Here is a 19,593-nt window from a genome sequence, read left to right on the forward strand (position 1 = left end):
ACAGTAAAATACAGTAGTAGGCCCACTGCTTTCTAAGTTTCATCTTATTCACACTATGGCGCTCGAAACAATCAATTTTGTCTATTGTTTTGACATGCGATGAAACTAATTTTCCACATTTTAATTCTCTAAATTCTCTAAAATCATTTTGTTGTTATATATGTGCTAAATCATGCATTCTATGACAGACAAAGATATTGTTTGCAACCGATAAAATATTCATACTATTACATAATATAATACATATTTAAAATATAATACATATTTAAAATATGTGTGTATGATCATGATTCTATGCTAAAATTTATCATAAGTTATGAATGTCAAAAACTGAGATAAATCATAGATTACAATAGTGTAAACAGTGGCAATTTCCTGAAAAATCATAGCGTGCAGTGTTTGCTGTTTTCTACAGTTAATATTCTCCAAGTCAGGTTGATAATATACCTTCAGTTAAGCAAAATATATATATATACGGCTGAGGCATAAAAAAAATATACATTAGGCTTGTTGAGTTGAAACTTTCTATTATTCTCTCTGTAAAGTAGCTTATCTTCCGTTCTTACTAGTTGATTTCTTATGACTTAGCATTCATAGATTTAGTTGTGTGAAGCTATTTGAAAAATGTACCTGATTATCAATTTCATGGTTTTTATACCATTCTAGCTCATTGTGATCATTGAAGGGTTGAAGTGATGAGTTAGTTCAAGTGAATTCTAGTACACAAGTATATTGTGCTTATAGTGGGCTCTTCTTTATTTTCTATCGATGTTTTGCTCCAGTAGAGAAAATTCAAAATGTTGGTTTTACATTTTATAATAATATAAATTAACGGTAATATATATTTGATAAGTCCAGTATTAAATTAATCGATGTTGATTTTATCGTTGTATCGCTTTGTATCAATGTTACTTGCACTGTTTGCAATTCATCACTATTCTCTCAAGAATTAGTTTTTTATGAATTTCATGATTTGAAAATTGAAATTCAAATGCTATTTGGATGACGTTCACATTCCACTGTTTTTTTACAATAATTGTTACGTTGAAGAGTGAGGCAATTCAATCCATTTGGAAGTAAAAGGAAATCACAGTGCAATTTGAACAGTGGATAGTAACTTTGAAATTTAGTTGCCCAATTCATTTCGGCTTGATACTATCATTTGTAACTATAGTTGATCAGAAATATGCATTGTATATAAGGTGCATATTTCAGTTTGACTAATCTTCTATCACAGTCTCGCTTTTATTCATAAGCATGATAATCCTAAATACATTGATTACCTTAAAGATTTATCTTATCTTACGCCGAACAATGTACAATACAAACAATTTTCATTTAATTACTATTATGATGATCATTGGAATTTCTGCCTGTGATTGAGAAAAAGTCATTTTATGAGCCTTGAAATTCGTACCTAGAAAAAGTTGCATTATTACTAGAATTTTTTTTTTACTATTTATTATAGGTACTGTACATTGATTTCTGTGATTTTAGAGATCAAACTACTTTATTCTGAATCAGGATAAGGATAAATAGGGAAATTGTGAGATGGAGATAACATCCATAGTTACATAGCATCAATTTGAAAGCTCTGATAATAATTATTTGAACGGAACTGCGATTCTGGCTTGGTAGTGCCTCTTCATGTTCAGTGAGAATAGAAAGCTTCAGAGTAATTCGTTCTCACTATATGTGATAATATTGATAATATTTGGTAACATTTGTTAATATTTGAACCGAATGTGCAACAAATTAATCTACTTTCAGCTTGAAAATTTTCAACTTATCAGGAGTACAGTGTTATCATATAGTATCTCAGGTAGGCCCACCCTTTTATTTGTTTTTGTTCGCGTGATCTGATGATATTCATTCCATTATCAAGTGTGTAAATTATAAAGAGTGATGAAACAAGATAAAACACAAGAAAAGCTATGAAAAGAAATTTTGAATCTTCATTTTTCACGAAATAAGGATAAGATGAAGGAGTCGGACACATAATATATCATGAAACTTCGTTGAAAAACATCAATATCTGAAACTAGAGTTATCAAATTGTGTTACCTCGTATGGAGGTAAATTGACTCGTATGGAGAAGGCACACTTCAATTTAATAAAATAAACTCTGTGAGCAAACAACGAAATCCTGATTTTTATCATGAGCATGGTTAAATAAAGAAAATTGTAATATTTTTTAGAGTATTGAAAAGTGAAAATCTATATACAGCGCATGTCAAAACAATAGACAAAATTAATTGTTTCGAGCGCCATAGTGTAGACAATGCAATGTAGACAGCAGTATTATTCTGTTTACTATGGTGAATGGAGTCAGCCGCGTCGGCTGTTTCCCCTTCCACAGCGTCAACTTGAATCGCAAATACATAAAAATATACATCAATGGATTCGCAATGAATGTGGCTACAATAATTATTCGTCACATTGTTCTTTAAAATTACTTGCTTCGAAGTTAATCGGAGAAAACAAAAAAATCAAATCAAAAAACCCCTAAATTTTTACATTATATTATTTTATCAAGGAAACTGTTCGATTTATTGAGAAAATGAATACGACTAATATTGTAGTCCATAATGTAAAGAATCGAATGGCATATAATAGAACTGTTTCCGATCAATGGTTACAGAGATAATTGATTTTCCGTGATTACCTGCATTTTTCAACTTTGAGGGGTGCTGGGGGGGAAAGCTCCAAGGGGATTTCTTGGGACTTTTGGGAGAATGACCCTCTGGGAGGGTTCTATCGATGGTAAAAGATTCAGCTTTTATTTAATTTTCGGATCGAAAAAACCTTTATTGACTGGGCTATCAGAAATAAGCTGTTTTACGAGGGGAATTGAGTATGTAAATTCTTTTTTTACGCGCAGTTGTAGAAAAAAATTATTTCCTGGCTGTTTCCTGAAAAACGACCATTTGACTGGACTATTAAACTTATTTCCTATTCTCTAATTCCACTATGAGAGATCCGTCAGTTCTCCATTGGAACCATCCCCTATTATCAATCAAAATCCTATCTTGGTTTGAGTTTATTTGTTAATAATTTTCGGCAAGAGAGCGGAGAACAGAGCTTTGGCAAAAACCATGAGGATCGACAAAGAAAGGATCGGAAATCCTTGGCAAAAACCTTAGACCAGTTATAGAATAGACACGGCTCATTGTATATTCATACTGAAAGTCGATGAAGCCAACATCTACAGCCAAATCCGCCCATCTTGACGTCACAGCAATGACGTCACGCATCGTAAAGAAATTATAGAAAACTTTTTTGAGTTTTTGCGTAAGTGTTTGTGGTGTTTAACTTACATTGTTTTTGAGCAATGCATTGTTGTTAGCTTGGTTGTGACGTCAAGATGAGTGGATTTGGCAGTAGATGTTGGCTTCAGAGGCTAGACTTCCCAGCGTGTCTATTCTATAACTGGTCTAAGGCAAAAACTCACAAAGCAAACGCAATACAGACTGATACAGTTGGCAGTAATTTTCGAATCAGCTGATCAAGTGACGTTTCTGCTTTTATTATTAATCGATTAACCTAACCTAAAACTTTTGCAACAAAACTTTGATATGGATATTTTTATGAAAATATATATTAATTGAAAAACTTATAAAATACAACAATAAATATAGCAAAAAGCTTTAGTTTCTTAGTATTGATTGAAGAAATTTGATAGAATTTTCATGGCGTTGAAAGGGCTACGTTCAGTTCTTATTGATTTGAGTGGAACCTTGCATATTGACAATGAAATAACACCGGGAGCTGTAGATGCTCTTAAAAGGTAAATAATTGCCTGGATTATTTTATTTTAGTAATATAAAAGTCTTTAGTTAGCCAGGGTATTATAAAATTACTTTTCCTACTGTACATTGCAGTACCGCACTGCTCTTACAGCTGTAAGCTTTACTCGAACTTTGAGAATATATCCAATCAACATTTTTATAAAGTTTTCTGTACCTTATTATATTAGTGGATATACAATGGAAGGATGATGTGTAGGCCAACATTTTCTAAGTGGGTCTTAAGCTACTGGAAAAATACAAGGATTAGTGGATATACAATGGAAGGATGATGTGTAGGCCAACATTTTCAAGTGGGTCTTAAGCTACTGGAAAAATACATAATATCGTCAAATACTAATCAAATTTATTGATATTGTCAAATATTTATTGTATATTTTGTATTCATCACGATTTTCTTTTCCATACGACATTGTTCCTAATCTACCCCGGTGTTTTAGATGTGAATATAGCATGATATCAAATGAGACAGCTTCCGCTCTGTGCCATAAGAAAAAGCGGTAGTGCGCGATACTAGATGGTACTCCCGCCAGCTAAGCGAGCTCTGTTTGACCTGGTATACTTGATAACTCAGGAAGAGATTTTTAAAACTTCTCTCCCACATTGGAAGCGAAGTTAGTGTGACAAGGCCTCCAAAAATGTCGGCTGGTTATCGGACAACAGATATCGTACTGTTGAATGCATCGCTTCCACTCGTGTCGGCCGACATTGCTGTCTTTGATTTTGTTATTTTAAAGCCGGATACTATGGTTCTATTATTTTGAGTTCAACGTTTAAAAGAACAAGTGAGATGTTAACGGTCAAAGCCCTGCTGTGCATGTATCGACTATTCTGTAGTGGGATAATTCTCACTCAGTCTAATTGACCGAGCGAAGTGAGGTCTAAGATTCAAGTCGACGGTTTTGCATTTCTCTTTATGTTTATATTTATGTTCCGCATTTACAGCGAAACGTAGGATTTTCATGAAATTTGACAGGTATGTTCCTTTTTGAATTTGTCGTCGACGTATACATACGGTTTTTTGAAATTATGCATTTTATTGATAATACAAAAGGAAAAGGAGTCTCCTTTGAACGCCAATATTACCGTAAAAATCAGACTTTAGAATTATCATAAATCAGCTGTCTAGTGGACTATAATACTACCCGTTCAAAAACATCGAACTCTTGGAAATATAGTTTTCCATCAACGTTAGTAGACAGTTGTCTACTAACTTTGTCTTTCCATAAGCTGAGACCATGATTCTAGTTTGGAGTTATTGATAGAAAACATTTTTTTTTACATTTTTATTTTTTATTCTGATGATTCAAATTGCAACGAAATTGATTTCTAAAATTATGAAAAGAAAGAAATGAAGTTTGTAGGAAATCAGCATTATGGTAGTTTATTTTGTTAATTTCAACACACCGATTTTTCGCCTACACGACAACACAGAATGTTCTCTGATGGGTTGATTGGATTAGCGTATCGACGGCAGCCAGACCTGATAACAGCGCTCACACTCACATTCCGGGACGACACGTCACGGTACGAAAGGACAGAAAGCTCTATGTTTATTTAGGATTTTTTCTAGACATTTTAAATTGATAAATTATTTATTAATTTTTGAAGACACATAACAACAGGTCATTGTAGCTTACTGAGCGCGAGGTCTACTGTTCACAGAACTACTAGTTTAGCGAGTATGAATTATTAGAACATATGGGAATGATATTATCACTGTACCTGCCTGACACGTTCACTGATATTGATATTCGGGAATTCACCTTTAAGGTACAGTGAGAATATTATCCCCATAAGTTATAATGGGGCTGTTCTGGCTGGAGCTCGGCCAGGCTGAGTGGGAATAGTCCCATCACAACTCATGGGGACACATACACTGATCCTGAAATGTACTAATCCTCTAATCCAGCTTTACACTAACAAATATTTTTTGATAAACTGGTGTTTTTTATTTGGTGTAACCTATTAGATCATCACTGACTTGACTAAATATACTGCATGTTCTTATATGATTGTGTCATGCCCGATGCCGCATCCACACTCTCGCCAACGTACAAATGCGACGAGCGCAAGATCGTGGATGGCTGTTTTGTTAGCGCTCGCCTTCATTCGCCTTTGCTCCGATTTTTGTAGAGATGAGGCGAGCAAAAGCGAGTGGCCAACCAATCACATTGCAGTGTCGATGGTGTGCCAACGTGGCCACGCTCACCAGCTGGTAAGCTCTGATTGAATGGGAAGCATTGAAGTCATTGATGACATTGAAGTCACTGACAGTTTGAAGTTAATCTCATATTATCAAATATCAATGATTTTCTTCTATTCCACTTATAGGCTGAGAGAAACCAACGTGATAATAAAATTTGTTACCAACACAACTAAGGAGTCAAAACGATTTTTGTATGAGCGACTGTGTAACCTTGGATTCGATTTGAAGCATGATGAAATTCTGACCTCGCTGCTGGCTGCCAGACAGGTATTGCAAGCCGAATCGCTGAGACCCATGTTGCTGGTCGATTCTGCTGCTCTCGAGGATTTCGAAGGTAATACCGTAGAGTAAAGATACTGTTTAAGTATCAGTATCTTGTATCAGTTGTCTCTGGTAACAAGGATAAATTTGCCCCAAGATATTATGCTCAACTATAGTTTTTTTTCTATTTTATTTAATTAGTGAACTCCCTAACTTATTTCAACTCCTTACTTATTATGCACAATTTTTGAAAACTTTTTTGTAGTTGTAGTGTTTACTCACTGATTACTAGGAGTGACTAAATCAAATCAAATTCTTTTTTTGCTGTAACATTTTTTCAAAATGCATAACAAAGTCAAAACATATATAAAACAGATAAGTTAAAACAGTCATAAGATCACAGATTATGTATCACATATTATCTAACAGTTCATTTTTATTGTATGGACATTTTTCAACAAGGAAAGTTTTTATTCTATTCTTAAAACATTTAGTCTCTAGACATTTAATGTTATCAGGTAAATTATTAAACAGTCTGATGCCATACTCAATAAAACCATTTAGTGTGTATGAATAATTACATTGATTCACTCTAAGAGCAGACGCATTCCTAGTAAAATGATTATGAACAGTATTATTCAAAGGAATAAATGCCAGATTCTTCTTTATATACATTAAACACTCAAAAGCATAGATAGCAGAGACAGTTAATATTTTCATTTGTTGGAATAGAGGTTTACAATGTGTTCGACCATGGACATGAGCATCACTCTTATTGCACGCTTCTGCAAAACAAACAGTCTCTTAACGTTAGTGTCATTCCCCCAGGCAACAATACCATAAGACAAATGGCTATGAACATAAGCATAATAGACAGTAATTAGTACAACTGGGTTAACAAAGAATTTCAAACGGTCCAATAAAAATAAACCTTTAGATACTCTTTTAAATAATAAGTTTACATGAGTCTCCCACTTAAGATTATTCTGCAATGTGATGCCCAAAAATTTTGTATTGTCACTACTACATTGTATTGTTATCCAACATTTGGGTTTTGTCCTTGTTAAGACAGAGTGAATTTGCAGCAGACCCGTCTTCAACAATTTTATTAACACAATTTTGAGAGTAATTTAACAAATTATTACATTTGATCTGAATAGCCAAGTCATCAGAAAACATGAATGACTTAACAAAATCATTGCTTATGGCAGCTGGAAGATCATTAAAATAAATGATAAAAAGAAGTGCGCCCAATGTAGAAGTCTGAGAATGCCAGTAAAACTTAGCGAAACTCTACAATATAGGGAAAATAAACGGACCATCAATATCATAATATCTGTTATTTTTAATATATAATTGTTATGTGTTACTACTCATGAATTTATTTCATGATCCTCATCTTTTGTATTATACTGATGAAGTGTAATATTATCTTATTCAATCGACCAATAATCAGATTCCTATCGCTTTTCAATATTTGTCAAGCTAGGACCGTTACTATAATACTTCAAGTAATCTTTTTCATTCAAATTTTCTCAAATCTGGTATCATCAATATTTTGTTTGATCTGCTGTCTCAGTTCCTTAGTTAAAAGCTAACATTGGAAATATTTTTGGTCTATTATAAGCATGAATATCGAATTATAATATAGTATTATAAACATAATGAAATATCAAATTATAAATATTTAACCTCAATGTATGCATGTGATGACTGTTTCACCATGGTGTGAGATATAATTGAATTGACTGAAATTTCCTTATGAGTTTTCTTTATACAGAGAAAAATCTTTATTGCTCTAATATTGAATAAGTTCAATATTCTTCTACAGGTTTTAATTAATGTGTGAAATGATCCATTACTATTCTTCATCTGATCTAATTGAAATCTTTCGTAGAAAGCATAATACAATTTATCCACTCTTACTTTTTTTGTAATAACAGTGATGAAGATATTAATTTTGGCCTACGTTGTTTATATAATTTCATAAGAGAAACAGCCTCGTGTTGAGCCTGAAGGTGAGTACAGACTTAGGCGCCACGAACACGTTTCTCATGAGCTGATGAAATGCTTATATCTGTATTTGTACAGAAACAGTAAGATACATTATGCTTATTATATCTGTATCTTACTGTTTTTATACAAATTGGCCTACAGATATAGTAAGCATAGCATCAAAATAATGATGAAAAGTGAAATGCCCGTGTTCTTGGCGCATGTCTGTACGCAGTTTGATGTTCTCTCTTAATCACAGTCAAAATTTGGGGATTTATAACGTAATTACTCAAGTAATAAATTTAATATTTCCACTAATACTTTCTCCTTGGATTCCTTACATTAAATATCATTACTATCCATCATCTTTCATTTTCAGGACTGACCAACTTTGACGGAGAGCCTGATTCAGTGGTAGTTGGATTGGCACCGGAACATTTCAATTATGATAAATTGAATAAAGCCTTTCGGTAAGTATATTTTCCCAATATACTTCATGGGAATTTGATTGTAATTTGAGTTCCCAAAACGTGTGATAGTGTGACCCCACTGTAAATCTAGTTGAGTAGAGTGTTAATGGGAAGGATATTCTTGAAGATCCTTTTCAATGAATAAATCATCAGTCGAACTTTCTATCATCTGTTACGAACTTCGCTTATTTATGTAGATATAAGACAATATTATTTCATATTTAAATTGATTGATAATTGTTTATTTAATTTTTGTCAAATTCATTGAATACTTTACAACATTATTCATTTATTTATCATGATTTAGTTTAAAAGCCAGCATGTATTACAATTCACGTAATAGAGAAACCTAATCTTTCAAACTTATTGTCACATTATTATTATTATTAATCAATCATCCATTGACCGCCCATGGAGGGGGCATGCGGATTCGTCAAAATTTAAGTCCATTATCTAACTAGTCATATTTTAATATTTTTTAACCTAACTTCCCAAACGTTGCTCATAATGAGCAATAAATTCCTCCCTTGAATATGGAGATATATCCAGTAACTCCCTCTTCAATTGAGCTCCAAACTCCATACCTGTGATTGCCTTCAGACGTCGTGGTAATATATTATATAATCTTATACCAGAGCTTTTTACACCTCGCTCATATATATAGAACCGTATGATGGGATCATCCCTTAAGTTTCGCCTGTATCTTGTCTCATAATTATGGAATAATGCTCCCGTATTGAATGAGCTCTCATATTTTTTTATGAAACATATAGTTTCAAGGATGTATAGGCTAGGCAATAGTAGGATTTTAAATTCCTTAAAAAGTGGCCGACAACTATTCCTTATTGATTCTCCTGCTATTACTCTTAACGCCCATTTCTGAAGTCTGAATATCTCGACAATACCACTCGAATTGCCCCAGAAAACAACCCCATACGACAAGAGGGAATGGAATATTGCAAAATATACCTCTCGGAGAGTTTCTCTTTTAAGGAGTGATTTTAAATTTCTAATAGCAAAAATTGCCGAATTCAGTCTTCCTTTCAAGTATGTCAAATGAGGCTTTCAGGAGAGCTCGGAATCTATGATTATTCCGAGTACTTTAATGTCTTTAACGGACTCTATAGCACACTATTGTAACAATTGTAACACTATTGTCACATTATTGTAACAGTTCTCTATTGAAACGAACAATTTTGTCCCAAATCAGGCTACTATTGCAATGATATCACAATGATAAAAATCATGTCCAAATTGACTCACTGTAAATACAAATTTTTGTAATATTTTTAACAATTAAAATGAAAACAATTTTATCGTGTAACAGGCTCCTGCTGGAGGGCGCGAAGCTGATAGCAATCCATGAAGGCCGTTACTACAAGAGGCCAGATGGTCTTTCACTGGGGCCGGGACCGTTCGTCAAAGCTCTGGAGTATGCGTCGGGCGGTCAGGCTACGGTGGTCGGCAAACCCTCCGCGGAGTTCTTTCACATCGGGTTGAGTGGGGTGCATCCTGATAGTGCTGTTATGATCGGCGATGTAAGTTCAATCACCATTTACTTTCAAAAAGGCTCCATCAATTAAAACATTGTGCACTTATAAAATCACATAGATTTTTATTTGTTTTGTAAAATATTCTGTGAATGCCCAAAAAACGTCTAATTATTGAATTTAAAAAAAAAATTAATTTACGAGTATAACAAAGGAATAATTATTTCTCGTATACCCCTACCGAATATTTATTGTCAAAACAGAAATAAATATTTATGAAGAAGGATTTGTAACGTTTTGGATTCTTGTCTAGCATATTTGAATTTCGTTGAAAGTGGAGTATTCAGCACAGATGATATCATTGTTATGCTGCTTTTCTAAAGCAACAGTTGAACTAGGATTAAATAAGGCAATGACAGAGAAGGTCGTTTCTCGCATATACCTGAATATCACTTTATCTGCATTTGTTTCAGAGATATATGGAGAATAGAGCCAAATTTCGATTTGATTTCCAACATTTTCTAAATCAACAATATTTTCACTGACAACAGTCTAAATCAATGTAAAATAGTAGCTAAATCTACTACTCATATGATACTATCATTTACATAAATCGGGACTGCTGTGTTCCTATGTTTCAAGTGTTAGAAGGGATTCATTAACAAGTGTCAAATGACAACCTACATTTGGACTGTTGCAAAATTGGAGAAGGAACAGTTTTGGGCATGAGCCTGCTGTGCCTTTCATTAATAGAATACTAATTGATAGATGTGCCTCTCATGTAAACATCAACCTATGAAAACAATATAAAATATCTTGTATATCGTGCAAGATGAAATAAGAAATGAAGCGTGATGGAAAGTGGAGTTTAAGATTTTCTTCTAAATTTTACAGGATGTAAACGATGACATTAATGGAGCACAAAGGATTGGAATGCACGGCTATCTGGTACAGACGGGCAAATACCGACCCGGAGACGAAGACAAGATATCGCCCAAACCTTTCAGAACTGTGCCGAATTTTGCAGCCGCCGTCGAAGATATCATCAAGGAAATGAATAGTTGATAGTTGTCTTCCATTTTGATTGGAAATGAATAATATGAACATATTGTACATAAATAACTATGATATATCGTGTTTGAAAATTGATGTTAATGTTTACAATACATTTGAACACAAACGTGGTACCATATAATTTATTATATGTATGTTGTTAAGTGGTATGATAATACTATTTGTATGGCTTTTACTGTTAGAGAGGTTAAACTTCATCTAACAGTCAATATTACAAAATTGAAAGTTTTGCATGAAAATAATAGTCTTTGTTGAATAAACAGTTTTATGTTTCAAAGAGTTTCCTTTCCTTGGTTGGGGAAGAATACTATAGTGAAGTTCACTCCAAACTTTCAGCATTATTTATATAAAAAACCAATGCTTCCCAAATCTTACTATAGGAAACAAAACAAATAATGTAATAGCTGTATGTTATTAAAGTGAAATAAAAATGAATTTTTGTATGGATTTTATTGTTGGAAACATTTGCACCTTTCCAATTAGTTGACAGTACAATTGATGGTTTGCATGAGAAAATAACAGATCTTGTTGAATAAATTGAAGTTTCTACCAGTTGATCATATAGTTTAATAAACTAGTTTATCGACTAGTTGATTGTAGATAATATGAATCCCTTCAGGAGTAGCAAATCAATTTTAATCAGATGCTGACTTTGTAAAATAAATCTCATTATAGATTATTTTATGGATCAGGGTCTATGATTTTGATGGTAAAGAGGAAGAAAGAAGAGTAACTTTCAATTTTCCATGGATGGTAATGACTGATCAGACTTTAAAACAGATCTCGGTTTGGTAAAATTCAGCACCAGTGACAAAAAGGGAAGTGAAGATTCTCAATTGAAATATTATCACAGTATGAGTCATAGTAAATAGAAATGCATATAATAAAATAACATTTGAAAATACAACAAAAGTCTAAAAACAAATTTGTCTACTTACAGCACTCAATCAATTTAAAAACATTTGCAACAATCCAGTCATGTTTATGCAAGCTAAAACGGGATCGTTTGTCATAAACAAAGCCGGTTGAACTGCATCCACACTTTGGTTGCGGCTCTGTGTAGAATCGTATGTCTCTTGGCGAGTTCGTCGATGCTGTCAGAGTATCCACCACCGATCACTGAAGCTATTGGGATTCCTTTCTTTGCTATTTCACTCAGTACGAATAAGTCTCTCTTCATCAAACCTAGAACATAGAGACATATCAGAGATAATTTTGATTTTTCAATGGGCTGAGGTTTTATTAAAATACAGGCTTTCTCAAAATTTACTTCTTGCATTTTATTAAAATGGAAATTGTTTTTTAAATACGTTGGAGGTGTAGAGGTATATATGTAGAGGTGGGAGTGTACCAGGGTTCTGCCCTGAGTACACTCCTCTTCAACCTTGTGTGGAACTACCTCAATGCAGAACTGCAGCTCGCACCTCCATTGGACATCCTATATGCTGATGACATTGACCTCATCAGAAAAACACCAGATGAGATACAGCAAGCACTTGACATGTGGCGAGCCAAACTGAAAGGAACTGGCCTCAGAATCAGTAAGGAGAAAACAGTTTACATGCATTGTGGTTTTAGTGGCGATGTCAGTCGGGCACCACACCTGCAAGGTACTCCTTTAGAGGTTGTTCAGCAATGCAAGTATTTAGGGTCAATCATCAGCAATGATGGTAGCATTGATGCAGACATTTCGAGCAGGATTAATACGGGTTGAATGGAATGGAGAGAGCTGACAGGAGTGCTTTGCGACAATAGAATGCCCATACACATTAAGGGCAAAGTTTATAAAGTGCGTCCAGCAATGATATATGGTGCAGAGTGCTGGCCTCCGAAAAAGCAACACGCAGAGAAACTTCATTCTGCTGAGATGGGCCGGAGGAGTAAGTAGACTGGACCACATTAAGAACACTCATGTACGTGGCAGTTTTAAAGTTGTGCCAATTGCTGAAAAAATAATGAAAGGATGACTGCGATGGTATGGCCATGTAAAGGGACGCCCACCCGAAAACATGACTAGAAAACTGCTGGAGAATAGTCACAGGGGCCAAGGGGCAGAGGCAGACCACGCCTAACATGGATGGCACTAGTGCTTAGGGATATGAGACAATTGCAACTAACAGCAGAGACGACCCAAGATCGCAAACACTGGCGACTTAGATCCAGGAGAGCCGACCGTAATGGGAAAAAGGCAAGAGAGAAGAATTTAAACGTTTTTAAATACGGAAATAACTTGTATTGCATTGCAATAAAAGAATACAGGCTGAGGGTTGCATGGAATACAGGTTTAAATCAATCTCATTAATCATAAATCAATTTCTATCTCATTGCAATGTGAGTTAGTAACAGATAATTACAGTTGACCCAATGTACCTAGAATACAAGATAGTGGCCACGAAAAGATGCGCAGTAACAAATCCAAACCAACTGGTTGGTGTGACGTCATTTGTGCTCCAAATATCTATTCTTTTCAATGTTAAATTAAGCAATTTTGTAAGTCTTTTTCTCAAAAATTACATAACTTTCAAGTCCCATCGACATTTCCTACGATTTATACAATATTTATCTTCAATTTTTTTTTTAAATTCAATACTTTTCGACGGCTGGATCTTTCAGAATGATCAATTTTGTAAGAGCCTGCACATCGAATACCTGTTGCTGTCTTATTGAAAATCAACATGCTTTCCCTGGCTCTTTTGTAATTCAATTAGGTACTCAATTCTAATGATTTTGATGAAACGATCATTGAATAAGGAATTAAAAACGTGAAAACCTTAATTTATTAGAGTATAATATTATTTCTCTCAAAATCCTTGATATCTTGTCTATGTAGCCTACTGTATATTACATAAAATCAGTAGAACATCTTGCTGGTTCAACATCTCTAATCCTTTTGGAGTGCACTCTTAATTCAGGAAAAAAATAATATATACACATATCCAGGTGATAGTTGTGTGTTACGGTCATACTTATACAATATTTATCTTTATTTTTCTCGAGCAACTTTGTAAGGCTTCTTCTAAAAAAGTACATAACTTTCAAGTCACATCGACATCCCCTACGATTTATACAATATTTATCTTCAATATTTGTTTTATAAATTCATCACTTTTGAATTCCTAGAATGATCTTCCAGAATGCTCGATAATGAAAGGGCATACCGGTTTGGAGATAGTAAATTCTCATTTGATACCACGAGAAGGGATACTCGTAGAAGGAATGGATGGATTTCATTTGGCAACATTTGAAAAGATGAATGGCTTCCAAGGTTTTCTACTGGAGGTTTTTTATTCAAAGTTTTAATATCCCAACAATAATAAAGTTGAAAAAAGGTACTGAATGTAGCCTATTTCTCCTAGTTATACTCTGAATGATAATATAGGCCTATATTTTTTCAATCACTGTTTTATCATCATAATAATTAGGCTTGGTTTGAATACTTTAAAAGGTAGCTTGAGCTTTCTCGCTATTTATTACGTTGTACACATTCGAGCTGTTTCCTTTGTTCATTGTGATATTCTTCTGCAAACTCAACCAATATTTATCCTTTCAAAATTTATTCTAATACCAATCTCAATGCCGAAGACATATGAAGGAAAAGCTGATATTAATTTGATAAAAGTGAAATCAAGAGCGGTTGCTGAGAATAAAGTTTATTAGTGCAAGGCATTTTATCAGTTATTTGAAAGGAGAATGTGGATGACCAATGGATGAAGATAGTAAGCGCACCACTTTCCTTCCTTATGATATTTGATGATTTTGTTTGTTATAAACAATCAATTGGATTGATCAACAATTAAATTTCAATTGAATTTTCGATAAAGAACTTTGGATTCAAAATTATTTCTACTCAGTGACCAAGGCAGAATCTAGAAACATACCGTAATCTTTATCACATATACATCACTCGCACTCTATGAGGTAGAAAGCCCCAATATGAAACAAAAGAGAGTATGGGGTGATAGTATAACACTCACAACATAAATGCATTATAAACTGAATAAATTGCAATTTGAAAAAGTATCTTAAAATATGCCCAACTATTATCTCTCCGGTTATAGGAAAATAATGTGGAGATTGAAAAGAATTGGAACTCACCACACATTATCCTGTTTTAAGTGTATGAGAGTTTAATTTCTGGAATAGAAATACAATCAGAGTTGGTTGAAGAGATTGTCATCCTTTCGTAGTCTTTCAAACAGGCATTCAACCGATTACTTGTCTTAAAGAATTATCTTAAAGTTTATTAGAAGGAATATATAGTAGGATACTCATAGTTATGAATTCATATTCATACGTATACTTTTCAATTGATTCATTCTCATTAATGAGATACATTATTATTGGATCATGAAGAGTTTGATTTTCCCTTTCACAAATAAATATAAAGAATGAGAGTTTTACAATAAGAGAACAAATATCAATTGAGAATTCTTCTTACAAATAATAAATGAGAAATATGTGTTTCACAATACGAAAGCAAGTACCGTATTCAAAACATTTCTCAATTTTTGAGAACTCCCCACGCGGTATGCATGCTTTATTTGCACTTATATTTCGCTGTAGTTTCCAATTAGAGAGATTCAACCAGAAAACTATTTCCTGATCAAGTATGTGGAAGCCATAATTTTCCTGAAAAAAAAGATCCTTCTAAGGGATTAGGCGAGATGTTCTATTGATTCTACAGTACACAGACAATTAATCAGTACAATCAATATTTTCACGTTTTTAATTCCTTTATTCAATGATAGATTTATCAAATTCATTTGCATTGAGTAATTGAATTACAAAAGAGCCAGGGAAAGCATGTTAATTTTTAATAAGAGAGCAACAGGTATTCGATGTGCAGGCTCTTACAAAATCAATCATTCTGAAAGTTCCAGCCGTCCAAAAGTATTAAATTTCTAGAAAAATTGTAGATAAATATTGTATGAATCGTAAGAGATGTTGATGAGACTTGGAAGTTATGTATTTTTTGAGAAAAAGACTTACAAATTTGCTCAATTTAACATTGAAAAGATAGGAAGAATAGATATTTAGAGCACCAATGACGTCACACCGATCATCTGACTCTTGATCATTAGAAGATCGAGATGCGCGTGGCCAGTATCTTCTATTCTAGGCACCTTGAGTTGACCTGCATGTTTAACTGATGACTGATTCAAAAATAGAAAGTTTGTACATTCACCGTAAGCAAATGGTCACGTCTAAATGGTTTTTAATTTTGTATTTTATTTATTTATTTTGAGATGCATATGAGAGCAAAAGGCCCATAATTGCTCTCGTAACAAATAACGATTAATTATTCGTTATTTGTTGGAGAAATACACTGTTTGTCATATTAAAATAAATTAGAATAAAATAAATTATTTGTCATATTATGGTGTATAATATGCATCAACTTTTTCTCCAACAAATGAAATACAAAATGAATAAACATTTGGACAAATTGGTTACGGTGAGTGTATAAAATTTATATTTTTAAATCTGTTATCAATACAAAAACACCTCTCTTCTCACTTATATAGTTGCGAAACTGTCAAAATCTGTTTTTCAACATAAGATAAAATTTAAATCAAAATATTATAAAATGATTGTAATTGAAGCTTTCATCAACATACCACTATCAGAAATGTTCAGCTTTCCTAGAAGATCATTCTTATGTGGGTCAACTCCGGCATCATAGAGTACAAAGTCTGGTCGAAATGTACAGAGAATATGATTGAGATTATCCTGCAAATGTGGAGTCGTAAAGAATAAATAAGCTTATAGAACAAGATAAATAAATATTTATCACGCCGCTGCAATGAAATGGTTCGCAATGGTTCATACAGTTGGATAAATTTCTATAAACTGGAACTCGGTAATTCGAAATGAAGAATTGATTTAATTGGAATTGATTTTAGTCAAGTACTAGTGGAAGTATAATATTTCTTTGTGATCCTTAGTGGGATTGACAAACCTTAGGCCTACATCTATTATTTCAACTATTCTACAAAACGAACAGGCAATATTGTTGATGAGTTTTCAATTCCAAGTTTTTCAACTAAACAAAACTACAATTACTTAGGATTAACAAAGCATTGCACAGAATACTGTAAAGTTGAACTCAAATTATACCGTTCACAGCTATCAATTCACATAGGATAGCCAAATCATAAGAATTCGAAATGAATAAATCACTAAATCTCTCTATGCTGATGATTAAGTAAATCTTATTTCAATTTTCTTGAGCAGAGTTTACCTGTAAAATATTCAGAAATTCATCATCTTCAACTCCATCCTCCAAAGCTATATCAAGATCACTTTGCTCTTTCCGAAACGGAAAATTCTTACGAGAATGTATTGAAAATGTGAATACATTCTTGTTGTTTTTGAAAATATTAGCTGTGCCATCGCCCTGTAAAAAATATTGAATTGATAAGATTGAAATAAAAAATACACATGGAAGAACTTTTTGTCGTGAACTAAGTAAATAGCCTATTATGAAACAATACCTCTAACAATTGAAAAGCTAATTTTGGAGTAGCTTATTATCACTTAGAATATGTGTGCTGGATTGAGGTGAATCTCAATATAAACCACACTTGATGTACATCCAGATTAATCATAAGAATTAACGAATCAGACTGGTGTAATCCACGCTATCAAGTCACCATATATGATTGACATAGGTTCACTATCCTTGCCTGTCATCAGAAAAAACAGATAACTACATCGTTTTCTAACTCCGCACCATTGCCAAATTATTGTTTGTATGATATATAGAAATATAATGAGCTACCAGAATATTTGATCTCAATTATGGTGATTTATTATGAAATCATGAAAAGATCTATTTCTGATTAATAGAGCATAATTTATGTCATCAAAAACTAAAAATAAATCAGATATACCGGGATGAATTGTATCATAGTTATCTACTTTAGAAGGCGGTGAAAATATAAAATTTGGAAGCTGTATATCTCATAGAAGAATTGTTCATTATTCATAAGAATCAACAATAATTCATATTAGATCAGATATACCGGGATGACATGAAACACAACAACTATGTATTATTAAAAGCGGTGGGAAAGAAAACGAGATAACAATGCGTTCCTATGTAACACCACAGACAAAATGAGTAATATGAATAAATGAGTAATGATAACACACAGGGGCGGCTACAGTAGGGAGGCGCTCAGAAACTTTGTCCTCCTTGTAATTTTTGAGAGAATTTAATAATTGAAAAGATTCAATAATCCATTTTGTTCTATATTCTCAGATTTTATAATTATCTAATAGCACAAGGCTACTTTATTTTTCTCTCCCTATCATTGATGTACGGTACTTATTGTATGAATCAATCAATATGAATAAATTTTTAATAGTAAGAAGTCAATACAAATGGTATCAGACATTCAAATTTTCCGCTGCCGCGGGTGCAGCAATATGATCGATGTATAATAATTACATAAACGAAGCCAAAAGAGCATCGATTTGCTTCAACGTATCAATATTATGAGCTTTTACGGTGTGCAGAACGTGGAGACAACTCCGAGTGTCCCATCCTATAGCATTGAGTCTATGTAACAGTGTTGCCAATTTTTCAACATTAATGCTAACTTCTATGGGTTTATTTAATTGAACATGTTATTAGAATGTTCTGGTATATATATGATAACATGATTCACGTAGGTATATTATACTGAATACTGTATACTAAATACTGGTACCTGATTGACTTTCCAGTGACCACAAAAAAGTTTCAACTTATGTGGTCACTATTTCAATCGAAAATATAAAGTGTCCCATTTGATTTTTTTAGTCAGAGCCGCCACTAGTAATACATACTGACTTCTGAACATGAATCTCACTACAGCAAATATATAGGATGTTGTGCCGATACTAACTCACTTGATGCACATCGAGGTCGACTATAAGAATATTGGCGGCGAGTCTGTGATCGAGCAGATACTTGGCCGCCACTGCCAGGTCGTTGAGCAGACAGAAGCCGGCTCCTCGGTCGGGGAACGCGTGGTGAGTGCCGCCAGCTGTTGAACAGGCCATACCTCGCTGCAGGCTCACTAAGCTCGCTAGAACGGTCCCTCCTACGTATAAAACATAGAGACACATTTATACATAAAAAGTGATGCTTTTATAATCAAAAAGTTGGCTGAGGCTGAGGAGGAGGAGGAGGAGAAGGAGGGGGAAAGGAGGAGGAGGAGGAGGAGGAGGAGGAAGGAGGAGGAGGAGGAGGAGGAGGAGGATGAAAAAGAGGTGTAGGAAAAGGAGTAGGAGGAGGAGTA

General features: G+C 33.7%; 2 protein-coding genes across 3 annotated transcripts; one reads left to right on the forward strand and one right to left on the reverse strand.

Moving 5' to 3' along the window:
* Positions 1-3,457: 3,457 nt before the first annotated feature.
* On the forward strand, positions 3,458-11,752 carry LOC111045792 (haloacid dehalogenase-like hydrolase domain-containing protein 2). The gene is made up of 5 exons (XM_022331257.2): positions 3,458-3,787; positions 6,141-6,349; positions 8,651-8,741; positions 10,069-10,279; positions 11,126-11,752. Exons 1-5 carry the CDS (start codon positions 3,690-3,692, stop codon positions 11,294-11,296), a joined length of 780 nt encoding a protein of 259 aa, XP_022186949.1. The 5' UTR covers positions 3,458-3,689; the 3' UTR covers positions 11,297-11,752.
* LOC111045791 (uncharacterized protein SYNPCC7002_A1628) lies at positions 6,463-19,423 on the reverse strand. Of its 2 annotated transcripts, XR_005570443.1 has the most exons (5): positions 19,202-19,423; positions 17,547-17,702; positions 16,924-17,035; positions 12,244-12,490; positions 6,463-7,061 (listed from the first exon to the last, which is right to left on the reverse strand). XR_005570443.1 is itself a non-coding variant. In XM_039420929.1 (4 exons), exons 1-4 carry the CDS (start codon positions 19,418-19,420, stop codon positions 12,315-12,317), a joined length of 663 nt encoding a protein of 220 aa, XP_039276863.1. In that variant the 5' UTR covers positions 19,421-19,423; the 3' UTR covers positions 11,913-12,314. The 2 variants fall into 2 exon arrangements, 1 of the variants encoding a protein (XP_039276863.1); XM_039420929.1 differs by lacking the exon at positions 6,463-7,061 and having other exon boundaries at positions 11,913-12,490.
* Positions 19,424-19,593: the final 170 nt, after the last annotated feature.

This window comes from Nilaparvata lugens, chromosome 2 (genome assembly GCF_014356525.2).
Source record: "Nilaparvata lugens isolate BPH chromosome 2, ASM1435652v1, whole genome shotgun sequence".
Taxonomy (NCBI): Eukaryota; Metazoa; Arthropoda; class Insecta; order Hemiptera; family Delphacidae; genus Nilaparvata; species Nilaparvata lugens.

Coding starts and splice junctions, on each gene's coding strand:
- LOC111045792 (XM_022331257.2), top strand. CDS start 3,690: ATGGCGTTGAAAGGGCTACGTTCAGTTCTTATTGATTTGAGTGGAACC. Junction 8,742..10,068: donor AAATTGAATAAAGCCTTTCG/GTAAGTATATTT, acceptor ATCGTGTAACAG/GCTCCTGCTGGAGGGCGCGA. Junction 10,280..11,125: donor GTGCTGTTATGATCGGCGAT/GTAAGTTCAATC, acceptor TAAATTTTACAG/GATGTAAACGATGACATTAA.
- LOC111045791 (XM_039420929.1), bottom strand. CDS start 19,420: ATGTGTCTCTATGTTTTATACGTAGGAGGGACCGTTCTAGCGAGCTTA. Junction 17,036..17,546: donor AATTTCTGAATATTTTACAG/GTAAACTCTGCT, acceptor CCACATTTGCAG/GATAATCTCAATCATATTCT. Junction 12,491..16,923: donor GCTGAACATTTCTGATAGTG/GTATGTTGATGA, acceptor TCTATGTTCTAG/GTTTGATGAAGAGAGACTTA.